This window comes from Symphalangus syndactylus, chromosome 22 (genome assembly GCF_028878055.3).
Source record: "Symphalangus syndactylus isolate Jambi chromosome 22, NHGRI_mSymSyn1-v2.1_pri, whole genome shotgun sequence".
Taxonomy (NCBI): Eukaryota; Metazoa; Chordata; class Mammalia; order Primates; family Hylobatidae; genus Symphalangus; species Symphalangus syndactylus.
In genome coordinates, this window is record NC_072444.2 from 21,459,218 (window position 1) to 21,476,408 (window position 17,191).

Consider the following 17,191-nt stretch of genomic DNA (forward strand, 5'->3'; position numbering starts at 1 on the left):
TTCAGAAATAGCCATCCCTTACTAACTCTAAAGCAAAAACGGAATACAAAGGCTAAAGAAACGTTTCAAAAAAAATTAAGGCTAAAGTAACACTTTGTTTAACCTTTAAAATTAAAAAATAAACTGATTTAAATCTGCTAAATTAGCTGGGAAGGGTGGCTCATGCCTGTAATTCCAGCACTTTAAGATGCCAAGGTGGGAGGATCGCTTGAGCCCCGGAGTTTGAGACTAGCCTGGGCAACATGTTGAAACCCCATCTCTACCAAAAAAAAATACAAAAAATTAGCCAGGTATGGTGGTGCACACCTGTATTCTCAGCTACTCAGGAGGCGGAGGTGGGAGAATAGCATGAGCATGGGAAGTTGAGGCTGCAGTGAACTGTGATCATGCCACTGCATTCCAGCCTGGGTGATGGGAGTGAGAGAACCTGTCTCAAAAATAAAATAGAAAAAACAAAATAGGTATCTTTGCTAAGGTGATCTGTTGTTTTTGGGACAGAGTCTCACTGCCACCCAGACTGGAGTGTACTGGCATGATCATGGCTCACTGGAGCCTCAACCTCCCAGGCTCAAGCAATCCTCCAACCTCAGCCTCCTAAGTAGCTGGGACCACTGGTGCATGCCACCATGCCTAGCTAGCTTCCCCCCACCGCTGTAGAGATAAGGTCTCACTTTGTTGCCCAGGCTGGTCTCTGGGCTCAAGCAATCCTCCTGCCTCAGGCTCCCAAAGTGCTGGGATTACAGGCGTGAGCCACTGCACTTGGCCTGATTTGTTTTAAAAATAATCACTGACACAGAAATAGATTTTAAACCCCAGCAAAAATGGTAATTAATTATTTGAGCCTAATCCTAGTTTCCAAAATTACATAGCAGGCTCTCAATTTGGAATATAAAACTATACTCTGAAATAGACATAAAAACTCAGCTGAAAATAGTCCATCTTGTTTGTTTAATTTCATTTACTTTTCAACACTTTATAAGATATTTAGCATTTCGCACCCTCATACTAACACAATAAATCAACTGTCTAAATACGGAAATTTTAGATATAAGAGTAACTATGAAAACTGATTAAAGCAATATCTTTTAAATATCTTTTGATGTTGCATGGTCCCCAATGACAAACAGAAAGAGGTTAAATGATTGTTATGGCTTCTGGCTTCTTCTTCTTTTTTTTTTTTTTTTTTTCTTTTTTTTTTTTGAGATAGAGTTTCACTCTTGTCGCCCAGGCTGGAGTCCAGTGGAGCAATCTCGGCTCACTGCAACCTCTGCCTCCTGGGTTCAAGCAATTCTCCTGCCTCAGCCTCCCAAGTAGCTGGAATTACAGGTGCCCACCATCACACCCGGCCAAATTTTTGTATTTTTAGTAGAGACGGGATTTCGCCATGTTGGGCAGGCTAGTCTCGAACTCCTGACCTCAGGTGATCCGCCCGCCTCAACCTCCCAAAGTGCTGGGATTACAAGTGTGAGCCATGACGTGTGGCCTCTATTTTTTATGATCAAAAGCCCTGGCTTAATTTCTAATTTATCGTAGCCTTTCTCTGAAGCTCCATTTATAAACTTGGTCTAGGGCAGGAACGCTCAGGGTTTTGTTGATAACAAGTATAGGAAACTACTGTGTGTTCTTTTTTCTTAATGTAAAACAAAGCCATCCAAAAAATTAATATTTAATCAACTTTACTGAACTGAAGCATTTAGGGCCAGCCATTGAACATTACTGATAATGTCAACGACACTGGTATTTTTAAAAACTCAATTTCAGGGACCTTAAGTCAGAATACATCTCACTTCTGAGCCCAGACTGATGGCTCCAATGGTAGCTCAACTAATCTTACCCCTTTTGATCAATCAGACTATGATGTACTTTCACATGAAACTCAGATGGACTCAGAAACTACCCAGGACTCATAATAGCTGTCTCCATATATTCTGCATATCTCAAAGGAATATATCTCATTTTAAGCTCAATTTGGTCTTAATTTAAACGTGCGCAGACATTTAACAATATTTCAAAAAATTCAGAGAGAATATTGAGGTTTGTGCTCCGAAAGGCAGAAACACAAGAGGAAAGCATGATTTGCAACTATTAAAATCTGTAACGACTTCATTCCCACCAAATGGCCTGGTACATTTTCTTTCTTTCTTTCTTTTTTTCTCCCCCTTGGAGATAGGGTCTTGCTCTGTTGCCCAGGCTGGAGTGCAGTGGTGGGATCACAGCTTACTGCAGCCTCAAACTCCTGGGCTTAAGCAATCCTCCCACCTCAGCCTCCCAAGTATCTGGGACTACAGGGCCTGGCTGATTTTTTATTTTTTGTAAAGATGGGGTCTCACTTTGTTGCCCAGGCTCATCTCAAACTCCTGGGCTCAAGCGATCCTCCTGCCGTAGCCTCCCAAAGTGTTTACAGGCATGAGCTTGGTCAGGCATGGTGGCTCATGCCTATAATCCTAGCACTTTGGGAGGCCAAGGTAGGAGGATCGCTTGAGCCCAGGAGGTCGAGGTTTTGGTGAGCTATGATTATGACACTACACTCTAGCCTGGGTGGCAACAGAGTGAGACCCTGTCTCCAATCAATCAATCAAGGTGTGAGCCACCACACTCAGCAGTAAATTTTCAAGATTGGAAATTTAGTTAGCAAAAAAAAAAAAAAAGTTTTCCACGTGTAGTCCACTTAACCTTCACAACCAGTCAAAGTCTTAATGCCTACACACCTTTGGGAAAAAACTTCTTGAACTTGTAATTTCACACTTAGGGGATTGTAATGCAATGTATGGGAAAAGAAATCTTAGAAGCCACCAAGGGGTCTATATGCAAAGTTAGGTTTCTTGGATTTGGATCTTTGAAAATAATCCTTGACCTAAGCAATCAGCTCAGTACATTTCAATATAACATTCATGATTTAACCATCTGACAGCATAATTCCAACCAAGTCTCCATACTCAAAATTCAACTGCTTTCACATATCCTATTTAACTGGTATTTAATGTTGTCCTATCTGGGAAAAGTATTTAGCTTTTCTATACTTGAACCAACCAAACTTCTCAAAATTTTCACTGGCAAGTAGGTAAAGCCTATTTCCTAGGTGCTAAATAACTAGGTTAAAAGCTTTTTACAGTAAAAATCTCAAGCTAGCCCTACCATCTAGAGATAAAAGTTACATACTGAATGCCCCTGGATGAGATCCTCCTTACTTAATAATTATAAATGGCTCGAGAAATGTATATAGATCACACGACATTCTAAATGTTTCTCAAGCCGTTCTGACCTGTTCCAAATGTGTTAAATTTTAAAGAACTCCTGGAGTTGCTCTTAGTTTAGTAAAATTTAGGGCAGTCCATCTCAAACTTGATGGAAGAAGGACTGTGAAGGCTTAACCTATTATCCTTTGAAAAGATAATATTCCTTTGAATTGTTATGTTTCATTGTAACATCACAGAGTGACCATTTTGCAGTGGTCACCCTAACAATTCCGTGCCAGTTTTATTATACAAATAACATATTTGTGCATCTTCATCGGGGAACTACATTTTTTAAAATTATCTAATAAATGAATATTACAAGAATATTCATATTTATCCTATAACAGGCCATGTTTAACCTATAAATTCCACTTAAAGTCTTAAAGTTCAAGTGTCTCAGCTTCATAAGGTGACTATAAATTTTTAATGTTTCTATTGATTCCTTTACACATTTCCTCACAAGTTCTGTTAAATTAGGGGTTCCCAAACTTAAGTGTGTAAACTCTGAATCAGTAAGCTGGGGCAGGGTTAAAGAGCCTGCATTTTTAAACAAGTACTACAGGCAGTCCTGAAACAGGAGAAATGCCAGTGCAAGCCACGTGTGAGAAGATTTCCTGCCTTATAACAGGTTCCACAGGTAGGTTCAAGATAATAAATGTTCCCTGGAAATTCTCAGTGGGTTGCACCCATAACGCTTATTCCTGTTACTCTGTCTTCAAGGTCATGCAAGCTGGAAAAACAGACCCAACTTGTATTGGACATAATAGAAATAAAACTGGTCTAACAAGTCCCCCACATCAATATTAAGTAGTTTGCTTCTTTTTTCTTTTTATTTTATTTACTTATTGAGATGCAGTCTTGCTCTGTTGCCCAGGCTGGAGTAGAATGGTGCAATCTCAGCTCACTACAACCTTGACCTCCCGGGTTCACACGATTCTCCCGCCTCAGCCTCCCAAGTAGCTGGGATTACAGGCGTGCGCCACCAGGCCCAGCTAATTTTTGTATTTCTAGTAGAAACAGGGTTTCACCATGTTGGCCAGGCTGGTCTTGAACTCCTGACCTCAGATGATCCACTCACCTCAGCCTCCCAAAGTGCTGGGATTACAGGCATGAGCCACTGCGCCCAACCAGAAGTAGTTTCCTTTCTAATTCAAGGTAATTCTGTTGTCACACTCCTAGGAGCTACCTCCTAGTTTTGATAAATTCAATCCTTTTGGGAAGGCTGGACTCAATAAGGGTCTACAGTTCTGCCTTTCAGACTCTTAACAGTCAGCAAGTCTCCATTATAGCAACAGAAAAATCTATCCTCCCTAACCAAAACAATGTTTTTTATTAAGTTGAACAATAAATAGAACCATCTTTTAAAACAGAAGACAATGGAAATATGTCAATAAATAAAGCCAGAATAGTGTCCTCATTCAGGATCATATGCTGCCCTCTCATACACTGCAACACAAACAGTGTGTGTGATGTGTAACTTAAACTCAGCTTGCTTGTGTCTTACCTGGACCTATCCACGCTGTTACTTCAATCTGCATGCCAAAGAAAAGTTTTCCTTTTGATGCAGTCAAGGCTTTTTCTTGGTCCTCTTGCTGCCGAAAGAATACCAGACCATACCTCTCTTCTGAAGTTCCATGTATCTGCACTGAGGTTACTTTTCCAAATTTCTTAAATTCATGGAAAAGGCCATCTTTAAGGCTTGTATCTAAATTCCCAAACAAAACCAAGTAATTAATTCTTCTAATTTAATTATAACTAAATAAGCAACCTACTAAATCCTTAGCCTGATTTTCTCATTTTTTTGTTCATGTCAGATAGGTAATATACCAATGTCATAACAAGGTTTAAGAGAGGCACACCTCACACAGTGTGAAAACCCAATCATCATGCTTACGAACCACAAAAGGATCTAGCTTGAGATTTGACTGAAGTTTTATTGTCATTAAAACATTACTTTTTCAAACAAAAAAGCTCTAAAAACACAGTTTGGAGATTATTGTACAATTCTGAAAATAAACTAAGTGTTAGATAATAGTATTGGTTATTTGTTAGGTAAGAATGATACTGTGGTTATCCAGAAAAATGCCCTTATATATTATAGATATATACATAAATATACGTCTGTAAGTAGGTATGAAATAAAACAACATCAAGGATTCACCTTAAAGGTTAAAAAAAAAAAAAAACAGTAGGAAAGCAGGAAGACAGGAAACAGATAAAGCAAAAATGGCAAAATGATGATTTCTGAATCTTGGATATTATATAAGGGGAGTTCATTTTGCTATTCCTTCTACTTTGGGGCATGTTTCATAATAAAAATTTTACATATCTGTTTATAAAGTATTAAAGACTTGAAATGGAAAGGCATCGTCTATCTTTCCAAGGATCATCTCAATGATAAAATTGTGTGAGAAGTGTCATGTAGCATGCTAAACAATTTTAATATCCTTTACAGATAAATCATACCATCTGGGGATCTTGTGTTAATTTGCTTTATTAGAAATATAAAAGGTGTATAGAAAGGCAAGCCAATTTTACTCCCTTGTCCATTTCTAAATTACCAAGTACTCTAAATCAAAAGGTCATCAACATTGGTATCTCAATAACTCTACTCACAAACCTGATACATAAGTTTTTAGGCTATTTTAGTAAATAATTTTTTTTTTTTTTTAGAGACAGAGTCTCGCTCTGTCGCCCAGGCTGTAGTGCAGTGGCCCAATCTCAGCTCACTGCAAACTCCGCCTCCTGGGTTCATGCCATTCTCCTGCCTCAGCCTCCCGAGTAGCTGGGACTACAGAGGCCCGCCACCACGCCTGGCTAATTTTTGTATTTTTAGTAGAAACGGGGTTTCACCATGTTAGCCAGGATGGTCTCGATCTCCTGACCTCGTGATCTGCCCGCCTTGGCCTCCCAAAGTGCTGGGATTACAGGCGAGAGCTACTGCGCCTGGCCCCTATTTTAGTAAATAATTTAAGCAATCACTGAAATACACTTAGCTAAAAAATACTTAATTTGGTCTTTGTTGGCATGACTACTAATACTTTTAACTTGTTTACATGCTCAACATGACTAATGTAGGACTAAAAGTATATTATGGTCAGCTGTCAATTAAAAATATTACCAGTAAAGGAGAGACCACAGAATAGCTTAAGCAGACTTTTCCATTATTCATGGCTTTCCTCATTTAAAACAGTAATATTTTGAAATGGGTTTTCCATTATAATTTTATGCCCAAAGTTATTTCAATGTAATGCAGTATCATACCTCATTCCTCAGTAGTAGCACAGAGGAAAAGATATTCACACAAAATTTTACCTGTTGAGCGTACTGGAAGATTCTGGACCTTGATCCCAAAACTTTTACGGGGCTCATCTTTTTCCAGAGATGAAAGCAGCTGGGAAGTGGGTGCTGGGACTGCTGCAGACTGAACTGATCGAGCTGGAGAATCATCACTTGAACTACTGCTGGAATCACTGCTGCAAAAAGGCAACAACGACAAACTTTAGTGAAAAGACAGAAAATGAGTAGCATTAGAAAACTTCTTAAACTAACGGGTCTAAACTTTCAGACTGGAATTTCTGGAGGCTCTGAATTCTACACCTCTATCTCATACTATACCTTCAGAGGTGGCAGAAGACGATAAACATACAGGAGCACAAAAGTATAATCTTCATTTACCACCACATACCACCAATGCAAGTGGTGCATTCTATTAATAACTTGAACAATTTTTTTCAAATGAAGTAAGACTAGTGAATTCAATTCACTTAGTGTAATAATAATAATAGTGCGTATATGGGTTTGGGATTCTGAGGTCTAGATTCAAATCTTGGATCAGACATATAGCACATGTCCACGGACAAATCACTTAACACCTTTGAAATGGGTTTCCTATCATAATTTTACGCCCAAAGTTACCACATGGAACACAGGACTCTCAGCCAACATAATGAAACTAAATGAAAATAGTATTTCTAAAATTTCATCATACCCAATTTCCCCCAATATCAAATGTATAAAATGAAAATAATGATAATAGTACCTATATCACAGGGTTAAGAATTAAATAAAACAGGTGGGGCACAGTGGTTCACGCCTGTAATCCCAGCACTTTGGGAGGCTGAGGCAGGTGAGGTCAAGAAATTGAGATAATTCTGGCCAACATGGTGAAAACCTGTCTCTACTAAAAATATAAAAATTAGCTGGGCGTGGTGGTGTGCGCCTGCAGTCCCAGCCACTCGGGAGGCTGAGGCAGGAGAATCGCTTGAACCTGGGAGGCAGAGGTTGCAGTGAGGCAAGATCGCACCAATGCACTCCAGCCTGGGTGACAGAGCAAGACTCTGTCTTAGAAAAAAAAAAAAAGAATTAAAGAAAACAACACACAAGTTTAGAGAGTTTGGAATATGACAGGTATCCAATAAATAAAACAGGGCCGGGTGTGGTGGCTCACACCTATCATCTCAGCACTTTGGGAGGCAGAAGTGGCAGGATCGCTGGAAGCCAGGAGTTTGAGACCAGCCTGGGTAACAGAGTCAGGCCTTGTCTTTAAAACAAACAAAACAAACAAATAAATAAATGAAGCAGCACTGCTCAGTTACTATTAGTAGTAGTAGTAGCACTACTACCTCATGGGTAATTTTTAGGAAAACAATACCCAAAATAATTTTCCAGGTAGGTGCAATTTTTAAATTACTGAAGGACTAATGAATAAATATTATGTAAGTTACTAGATAATGTTACTTTAGGCTTTCTTCACTGTGGATAACATGGAAAAGTGAGAGTTAATGAAACTAATCTCTTCAGTTTAATAAAATCCACAAACAGACAGTCAACTGAAAGACAAGAAGGAAATGCTACTTACACAGTCAAATTAAGAAAAAAATATATTTAAATAAGTTTATTATGCCTTACTTCTCTATGCAAGTTCATAGAAAAAAAGTTTATTATGCCTAAGAACTACGTGAGAAACATAAAATTCTCTTTTCAGTACTGGACACGCAAGACTTTTGTGGCTTGCTTTTATGGTATTCTCAAATAGGTTAATAAAAAGTTATTTACAGATTTTGCTATCTTTCTGAAATTTTGCTTCATATTCTCCTCCATGTTATAAAGGCCTCATCTTTCAAGCAAATCATTTTGAGTGGTGAATCCATCTTAAGCACACTAGCTACAGGAAAAGACCCAGGGTAGTTTCTGTCTTTGCACTAGAACTACAGCTCTCATATTGAGGACAATCACTAATCCATCCAGACAAATGAGTCCAAGTCTAGGTTGAAAAAAATTTGCTACAGACCTTTTTTTTTTCCTTTGAGACACAGTCTTGCTCTGTTATCCAGGCTGGAGTGCAGTGGTGCGATCGTGGCTCACTGCAACCTCCACCTCTCGGGTTCAAGTGATTCTCGTGCCTCAACCTCCCGAGTAGCTGGGATTACAGGCATGCACCACCATGCCCAGCTATTTTTTGTATTTTTAGTGGAGACAGGGTTTCACCATGTTGCCCAGGTTGGTCTCAAACTTTTGACCTCAAGTGATCCGCCCACCTCGGCATCCCAATGTGCTGGGAATACAGGCATGAACCAACACATCCAGCCGCTACAGCATTTTTTTTAAAACTAAATAAATTCTATGTTTTCTTATGGAAAACTAAAGCTGTTTCTAGAAAACTAATAATTTACACACCATTTTTAGCTCTCACATGTTAAAGCGATAGATAAAAATTTGGGTGCAGTGGCTTAGTTCCTGTAATCCCACCACTTTGAGGCAGGAGGACTGCTTGAGGCCAGGAGTTCAAAACCAGCCTGGTCAACATAGCAACACCCCATCCCTACAAAAGAAAAATTAAAAAATTAGCTGGGCATGGTGGCACGTACCTGTAATCCCAGCTACTTGGGAGGCTGAGGCAGAGGATCACATGAGCCTAGGAGTCTGAGGTTGCAGTGAGTCATGGTCACACCACTACACTCCCGCCTAGGCAACAGAGTGAGACTCTGTCTCAAAAAAAAAAATAAATAAATAAATAAAGATGAAAACATGCCGGGTGCAGTGGCTCATGACTGTAATCCCAGCACTCTGGGAGGCCAAGGCAGGTGAATCACTTGTGGCCAGGAGTTCGAGGCTAGCCTGGCCAACATGGTGAAACCTCATCTCTACTAGAAATACAAAAATTAGCCGGGCTTGGTGGCACGTGCCTGTAATCCAAGCTACTCTGGAGGCTGAGGCATGAGAATCACTTGAACCAGGGAGGCAGAGGCTGCATTAAACTCTGATCACGCCACTGCACTCCAGCCTGGGCAACAGAGTGAGACTGTCTCAAAAAAAAAAGAAAGAAAGAAAAGAAAAAGAAAGCTTAATAAGGTTATCAGCACTTTCTGATAGTGGTTTGAAATGTAGGAAAATAAACCTCTGTCAGTGCAAACTACTAGGGATAAAGGCCTTGAGATAAAATCATAAGCTGTCATTGTTAGGCCCCTTATGAATGACTTAGGTTTAGCTTTCCCATCTATAAGAAGAAAAAATGTTTGCTGATCATCCAGCAAAAGCAGTGTTACGAGTATTAAGTACATACTATCCTGAATACGATATTGTCATTGACATTAGGGTTTAATGAAATCAATCTTCTGTTTTTAGCACAGAAGGAAAAAGATACTTGTTATACATGTTAAATACTCCAAGTAATATTAATACAAGATTATTCACAAGGCCACCAGATGACAGTATAGAATATGTTATGTGACTTATCGACTTAGTCAATGGCAATAATCATAAAGTAAACATTAAGGAAAATATTTTAATTACAATACTACCAATATTATATACGCCAAATTTCCTTAGCAACAGTGGTTACAGAAGTAAACAATCACGAGCAAAAGCAAAATTTATGGCTACTGAAATCATTAATAAGGGCCGAGCACGGTAGCTCATGCCTGTAATCCCAGCACTTTGGGAGGCTGAGGCAGGCAGATCACGAGGTCAAGAGATCGAGACCATCCTGGCCAACATGGTGAAACCCCATCTCTACTAAAAATACAAAAAAATTGGCTGGGCGTGGTGGTACACGCCTGTAGTCCCAGCTACTCGGGAGGCTGAGGCAGGAAAACTGCTTGAACCCGGGAGGTAGAGGTTGCCATGAGCCAAGATCGCACCACTCCACTCCAGCCTGGGGACAGAGCAAGACTCCATCTCAAAAAAAGAAAAAAGAAATCATTAATACAGCAACAAAAAGTTCTACACAAGTTTGTATTATAAAAATGAAGGCCGGGCACGGTAGCTAACGCCTGTAATCCCAGCACTTTGGGAGGCCAAGGCAGATGGATCACCTGAGGTCAGGAGTTTGAGACCAGCCTGGCCAACATGGTGAAACCCCATCTCTACTAAAAATACAAAAGTTAGCTGGGCATGGTGGCTCATGCCTGTAATCCCAGCTACTCAGGAGGCTGAGGCAGGAGAATCGCTTGAACCCAGGAGGCGGAGGTTGCAGTGAGCCGAGATTGTGCCATTGCACTCCAGCCTGGGCAACAACAGCGAAACTCCATCTCGAAAAATAAATAAAATAAAATAAAAATGGAGACGGCTGGACACGGTGGCTCACACCCATAATCCCAGCACTTTGGGAGGCTGAAGCAGGTAGATCACCTGAGATCAGGAGTTTGAGACCAGCCTGGCCAACATGGTGAAATATCAGCTGTACTAAAAATACAAAATTAGCCAGGTGTGGTGGCATGTGCGTGTAATCCCAGCTACTCCAGAGGCTGAAGCAGGAGAATCACTTGAATCTAAGACGCAGAGGTTGCAGTGAGCCAAGGTTGCGCCATTGCACTCCAGCCTGGGCAATAAGGGCGAAACTCCATCTCAAAAAAAAAAAAAAAGAGAGAGAGACAAAGATAATCAATCAATGGTGATGATGCCTTTAAAATAAAGTACAAAAATAATGGTAGAAATCAGATTTATTATAAACATTTAAACAGATGTATTATAAACATTACCACAGGCCATTATTATAAACATTATTACAGGCACGGTGGCTCATGCCTGTAATCCCAGCACTTTGGCAGGCCGAGGCAGGTGAATCACCTGAGGTCAGAAGTTTGAGACCTCAAAAAAAAAAAAAAAAAAAAAAAAAAAAATTATCACACTCTCTTTGGGTGAATCCCTTGCTAGCACACCAATTCTGAAACAAGATACAGAATTTAACTTTTAGAATCATCTGCTGACTAATGCAAAGTGGCAACTAGAAGGGGAGACTGGTTTTAAAATAAATTATGAAACGATAAAAATGGTACAAGTTTTTAGTTCATTTTTTTTTTTTTTTTTTTTTTGAGATGGACTTTCACTCTTATTACCCAGACTGGAGTGCTGCTCACTGCAACCTCCACCTTCCAGGTTCAAGTGATTCTCCTGCCTCAGCCTCCCAAGTAGTTTGTTGGCCGCCATGCCCGGCTAATTTTGTATTTTTAGTAGAGACAGGGTTTCATCATGTTGGTGAGGCTAGTCTCGAACTCCTGACCTCAAGTAATCCACCCGCCTTGGCCTCCCAAAGTGCTGGGATTACAGGCATGAGCCACCACGCTTGGCCTCGAGTTCACATTTTGATATGCTAACCTACACTGCAATGTACCATGGATTTCAAGATCTTGAATCAAAATGAAGGTCATGAATGTAGGCCCCCAAATACTTTTCAGTCTTACTAAATTGACAGAAGGCCCAAATGCCTGGAATTCTTGTCCATTTTAATTTTTTAAAATTTTTTATGTTCGCAATTTTGTTAGAGCTAAAGAATCACAACAGTTCATCGAAATGCATGATATGGTATTCAGTTGTTTCTTAAAAGCCAAAAATAGTTCATCAGAAGCTAATCTAAGTTGTCTTAAAGAAGTAGTAATAATGGTGTATTGACTACTTGTTTTAAGAAAGTGGAACTTACCCAAGCGCAACAATATTACATGTTCAATATCAATTGAAAGTATCATTCTAAATAAAGAATTGGAAGCTGGGCACAGTGCATAGTCTCAGCTACTCTGGAGGCTGAGGCAAGAGGATCCCTTGAGCTCAGGAGTTTGAGACCAGCATGCACATGACACAGCAAGACCCCAGTCTTTTCAAAAACAACAACAATTTGAGGCCAGGTACAATACTTTGGGAGGCCAAGGCAGGCAGATCACTTGAGCCCAGGAGTTTGAGACCAGCTTGCGCAACAGGACAAAACCCCATCTCTACAAAAAATTAGGCATGGTGGCATGTGCCTGTGGTCCCAGCTACCTAGGAGTCTAAGGTGGGAGGATCATCTAAGCCCAGGTGGTCGAGGCTGTAGTGAGGTGTGATGGTGCCACTGCACTCCAGCCTGGGCTGGAACACAATGTAAAAGAAATCTAGGCCGGGCGCGGTGGCTCAAGCCTGTAATCCCAGCACTTTGGGAGGCCGAGGCGGGCGGATCACGAGGTCAGGAGATCGAGACCATCCTGGCTAACAGGGTGAAACCCTGTCTCTACTAAAAATACAAAAAATTAGCCGGGCGTGTTGGCGGGCGCCTGTAGTCCCAGCTCCTCAGGAGGCTGAGGCAGGAGAATGGCCTGAACCCAGGAGGCGGAGCTTGCAGTGAGCCGAGATCACGCCACTGCACTCCAGCCTGGGCGACACAGCAAGACTCCGTCTCAAAAAAAAAAAAAAAAAAAAAAAAAAAAAAGAAATCTAGTTCCACTTTTCCTAACCACATTTCCAAAGACAATTAAGGACAAATTATTTCTTGTAATTCAGATTATTGAAAAAATGAAGAATCAGATCTGACCAGTATTTCCTTATGAAGAAATATAAGCGTAGGCAACTGGTTACATAACAATCCTTAATAATCAGACAGAATATAGGATGCTAGGATTCTCATAAACCAAATAATGATATCATATCATCAACTAATCCTTTTCCTGCAGCCATTTTACACACAGAACTACATGAGCATTTGACTCTTACCACTGAAAATGCCAAGGCACTGAGTATGCTATTTATAAGATGACTCAGGGCTATATTTGTTAACATACAAGAGTGACATCCAATTACTGACTTCTGTATCCCTGTATTATTTGTAAACATTTACTTATGGCAAATATGCATCTATACTGGTTTTTCTTTTTAAAGCTGCAAGATTTAAAGGCATTTAACCAAATTAAGTTGAGAAACAAAACTCTGGCATAAACCAATACTTTCAGAAAGGAGCAATTAGGGCAATTAGAAAACATTGCAACTAAGATAGTTAGAGGGCCCATTTGTCATAACCAGGTATCTCCCTACCCATCAGGTAGCTAATAATTTTTCTCTCCATATAATCAATATATAATTTGGGGTCAAAAGAAAAGATTTTCAATCAGGTTTGGGTGCCCACTGGTCCTTATCTAATTTCTATTAGAATAATCATCTATTTTATTTTAACTTTTATTTATTTTATTTTTTGTAGAGATGGGGTCTTTGTTGCCCAGGCTGATCTCCAATTCCTGGGCTCAAAGGACCTTCCCACCTCGGCCTCCAAAAGTGCAGATTATAGGCGTGAGCCACCATTCCTGGCCCATAATCTCTTAAACAGAATGCATCACCACAGCAAGTAATAATACTTCCACATTTCATTTTTTTTTTATAAGTCCAAATTGTATCTTTCTAGTGCAGCAGTTACCTAGGCGTAAGAAGACCTGTGAGAACCCAAAATCCTTTTAGGTGATCTGTGAGATCTTCCCTATTTCAACTGTGTATCTGTGTGAGGCCAAATTTTCTTTATATACTTCACCCAAAAAACCTTATAATCACAGTTTGAATACAGAATTGGTTATGAGAATCTAACTATCTTACTAAACCAGACGTTTAAGATTTTCAGGCCGGGCACAGTGGCTCACACCTGTAATCCCAGCACTTTGGAAGGCTGAGGCGGGAATATCACTTGAGCTCTGGAGTTTGAGATCAGCCTGGCCAACATGGTGAAACCCCGACTCTGCTAAAAATACAAAAATTAGCCGGGTGTAGTGGCACATGCCTGTAGTCCCAGCTACTTGGGAGGCTAAGGCATGAGAATCGTTTGAGTCTGGGAGGTGGAGGTTGCAGTGAACCCAAATCATGCCACTGCACTCCAGCCTGGGTGACAGAGTAAGACTGTCTCAAAAAAAAAAAAAAAAAAAAACTAAATAAATAAGTAAAAAATAAAAGGTTTTCAAAAAATAAAACATCATTCTCACTAAAACAAAAATTTTAAAGTTTAAATTTCAATACGGCAAATGTCAATAGATACTATCCACAATAAACGAAAGCCCAATAATTTTAAAATGTAAAGTCTTAAGCCTAGAAAGTTTTAAAAACAGTTCAGCGGCCAGGCGCGGTGGCTCACGCTTGTAATCCCAGCACTTTCGGAGGCCGAGGCGGGCGGATCACGAGGTCAGGAGATCGAGACCACGGTGAAACCCCATCTCTACTAAAAATACAAAAAAATTAGCCGGGCATGGTGGCGGGCGCCTGTAGTCCCAGCTACTCGGAGAGGCTGAGGCAGGAGAATGGCGTGAACCCGGGAGGCGGAGCTTGCAGTGAGCTGAGATTGCGCCACTGCACTCCAGCACTCCGTCTCAAAAAAAAACAAAAAAAAAAACAAAACAAACAAACAAAAAACAAAAACAAAAACAGTTCAGCAGTCCCATGTGACACCATTACCATTTTCAACTCCACCACTTCTGATGTAACCTGAATTTAAGCCTCTTTTGTTGGTGGTTTTTTTTTTTTTTTTTTTGAGATGGAGTCTCACTTTGTCACCCAGGCTGGAGTGCAGTGGCGTGATCTCGGCTCACTGCAACTTCTGATCCCCAGGTTCAAATGATCCTCCCACCTCAGCCTTCTGGGTAGCTGGGACCACAGACCACAGGTATGGACCACCACGCCCAGCTATTTTTTTTTTTTTTTTTTTGCATTTTTAGTACAGACAGGGTCTTGCCATGTTGTCTAGGGTGGTCTCGAACTTCTGAGCTCAAGCAATCTGCTGACCTCGGCCTCCTGGCTCATTACAGGCATGAGCCACCAGCCCAGGCTCTTTTTTCTTTTTCCCCAGAGTCTCACTCTTTCGCTCAGGCTGGAGTACAGCGGCGCAATCTTGGCTCACTGAAACCCCTGCCTCCCAGGTTATAGCAATTCTGCTGCCTCAGCCACCCCGACACCTTTTTTTTTTTAAGGGACGAGGTATTACTATGTTGCCCAGGCTGGCCTCAAACTCCTGGGCTCAAACGTCCTCCTGTCTCAGTCACCCTAGATGAAGCTGGAACTACATGCATACTCAAGCCTCTATTTTTTTTTTACTCCAAAAAATAAAAAGGAAATAATCAACTGAGTGACCTGCCAAGACACTTCATTTTGCCTCTCTTAAGTTGAATTTCCCTAGCGATTAGCAGACCTCATGATCTTTCAAAGTCCCTACTAGTTTTTGCAGGGTTCTACAACATTTTTGTTGTCACAGTGGGGGTGGGGTGGGGTAGGGTTACTGGCATCCGCCAAGTACCCTACAGTGCACAGGACAGTCCCAACAAAGAGTTCTCTGGTCTCAAATGTGAATAGTGCCAAGGCTGAGAAACTCTGGCCTGTATTATTTCTTGGACTGCTTTCCCGTCTTTTGAAAAAACAACATGCTAATTTCAAGCTGCGATCCAAATGCAGGATCCTTAACATTGATTATTCTTCCTCATTATTTATGTATCATTTCATAAAAATCTTTGAATTGTAGGAAAAAAATGTAAACTTCTGAAAATCAAACTTCCTCAAGAAGAAGCTGAGATCTAAAACACTCTGGTGTCACTTGATTTTGGAAAACATGATAAAAAGGTAAAGTATAAACAACTTTTTTACAATATTAACTTCACCATTCAATATCAAGGTCACTACTTTATAGACAAAACCGTTTATAATTTTTAAACAAGTAGTAAGTAAAATATATACAGTATTGCTACTCATACTCTAGTGTAAGGTTTACATCAATGAAAACGATTCCATTCATATTGAAACGGTTTTTATTGCAATAGCTTTCCTTACCGTCAACCTAGGGCCTGAAGGTGGTAGTTTAATATCACAATTAGATTTTTCCTCATCAAAGTACAATGCTCAGAAGAAATTAGAAAAAGGTCTATTTTACACAATAAGGTTAATGGGGTATTTTGTTTTATAATTTTGACATTTTTAATTTCCTTTAAAAAGCACACTACAGGCCAGGGGTGGTGGCTCATGCCTGTAATCCCAGCATTTTGGTAGGCCGAGGAGGGTGGACCGCCTGAGGTCAAGAGTTCAAGACCACCCTGACCAATATGCTGGCACCCAGTCTCTACTAACAATACAAAAATTAGCCAGGCATGGTGGCATGCAGCTGTAGTCCTGGCTACTCAGGAAGCCGAGGCAGGAGAACTGCTTGAACCTGGGAGGCAGAGGTTGCAGTGAGCCGAGATAGCGCCATTACACTCCAGCCTGGGTGACAGTGACACTCTCTCTCAAAATAAATTAAATAAATAAATAAATAAATAAAACAATAGAAACCACACTACAACTCAACAACAAAAAGCAACCTGATGCAAAACTGGTCAAAGACTTCAAAGACATTTCTCCAAAGATATACAAATGGCAAATAAGCACAAGAAAAAATGCGCAACATCTAATAATTAGGGAAATGCAAATCATAACCATGTGAAACTGGGCTCATACTTGTTGTTGACACTACTTGGGAGCCTGAGGCAGAAGGATAGCATGAGCCCAGGAGTTCGAGTTCAGCATAAACAACACAGGATCTTCAAAAAAAAAAAAAAAAAACTCCACCACATGATACATCACTTCACACCCACTAAGATGGCTATTATTAAAAACAAACTGCCGAGCACAGTGGCTTACGCCTGTAATCCTAGCACTTTGGAAGGGCGAGGCAGGCATATCACTTGAGCTCAGGAGTTCAAGACCAGCCTGGCCAA

General features: G+C 40.4%; 1 protein-coding gene and 1 non-coding gene across 4 annotated transcripts in view; both read right to left on the reverse strand.

Annotated features, from left to right (window-relative positions):
- SPEN (spen family transcriptional repressor) overlaps positions 1–17,191 on the reverse strand; it is a 92,854-nt gene that overhangs the window by 25,307 nt on the left and 50,356 nt on the right. For 2 of the 3 annotated variants that reach the window (XM_055262496.2, XM_055262497.2), the window contains 2 exons: positions 6,552–6,712; positions 4,741–4,941 (listed from right to left, as the gene is read on the reverse strand). In XM_055262496.2, the coding sequence (XP_055118471.1) occupies positions 4,741–4,941; positions 6,552–6,712 (362 nt within the window). The remainder of the gene's footprint in view (positions 1–4,740; positions 4,942–6,551; positions 6,713–17,191) is intronic. The other variant, XM_063631787.1, reaches the window with a different exon arrangement.
- Positions 5,045–5,145, reverse strand: LOC129472783 (small nucleolar RNA U13). The gene has a single exon (XR_008654061.1). It is a non-coding gene; the product is annotated as a small nucleolar RNA U13 (small nucleolar RNA).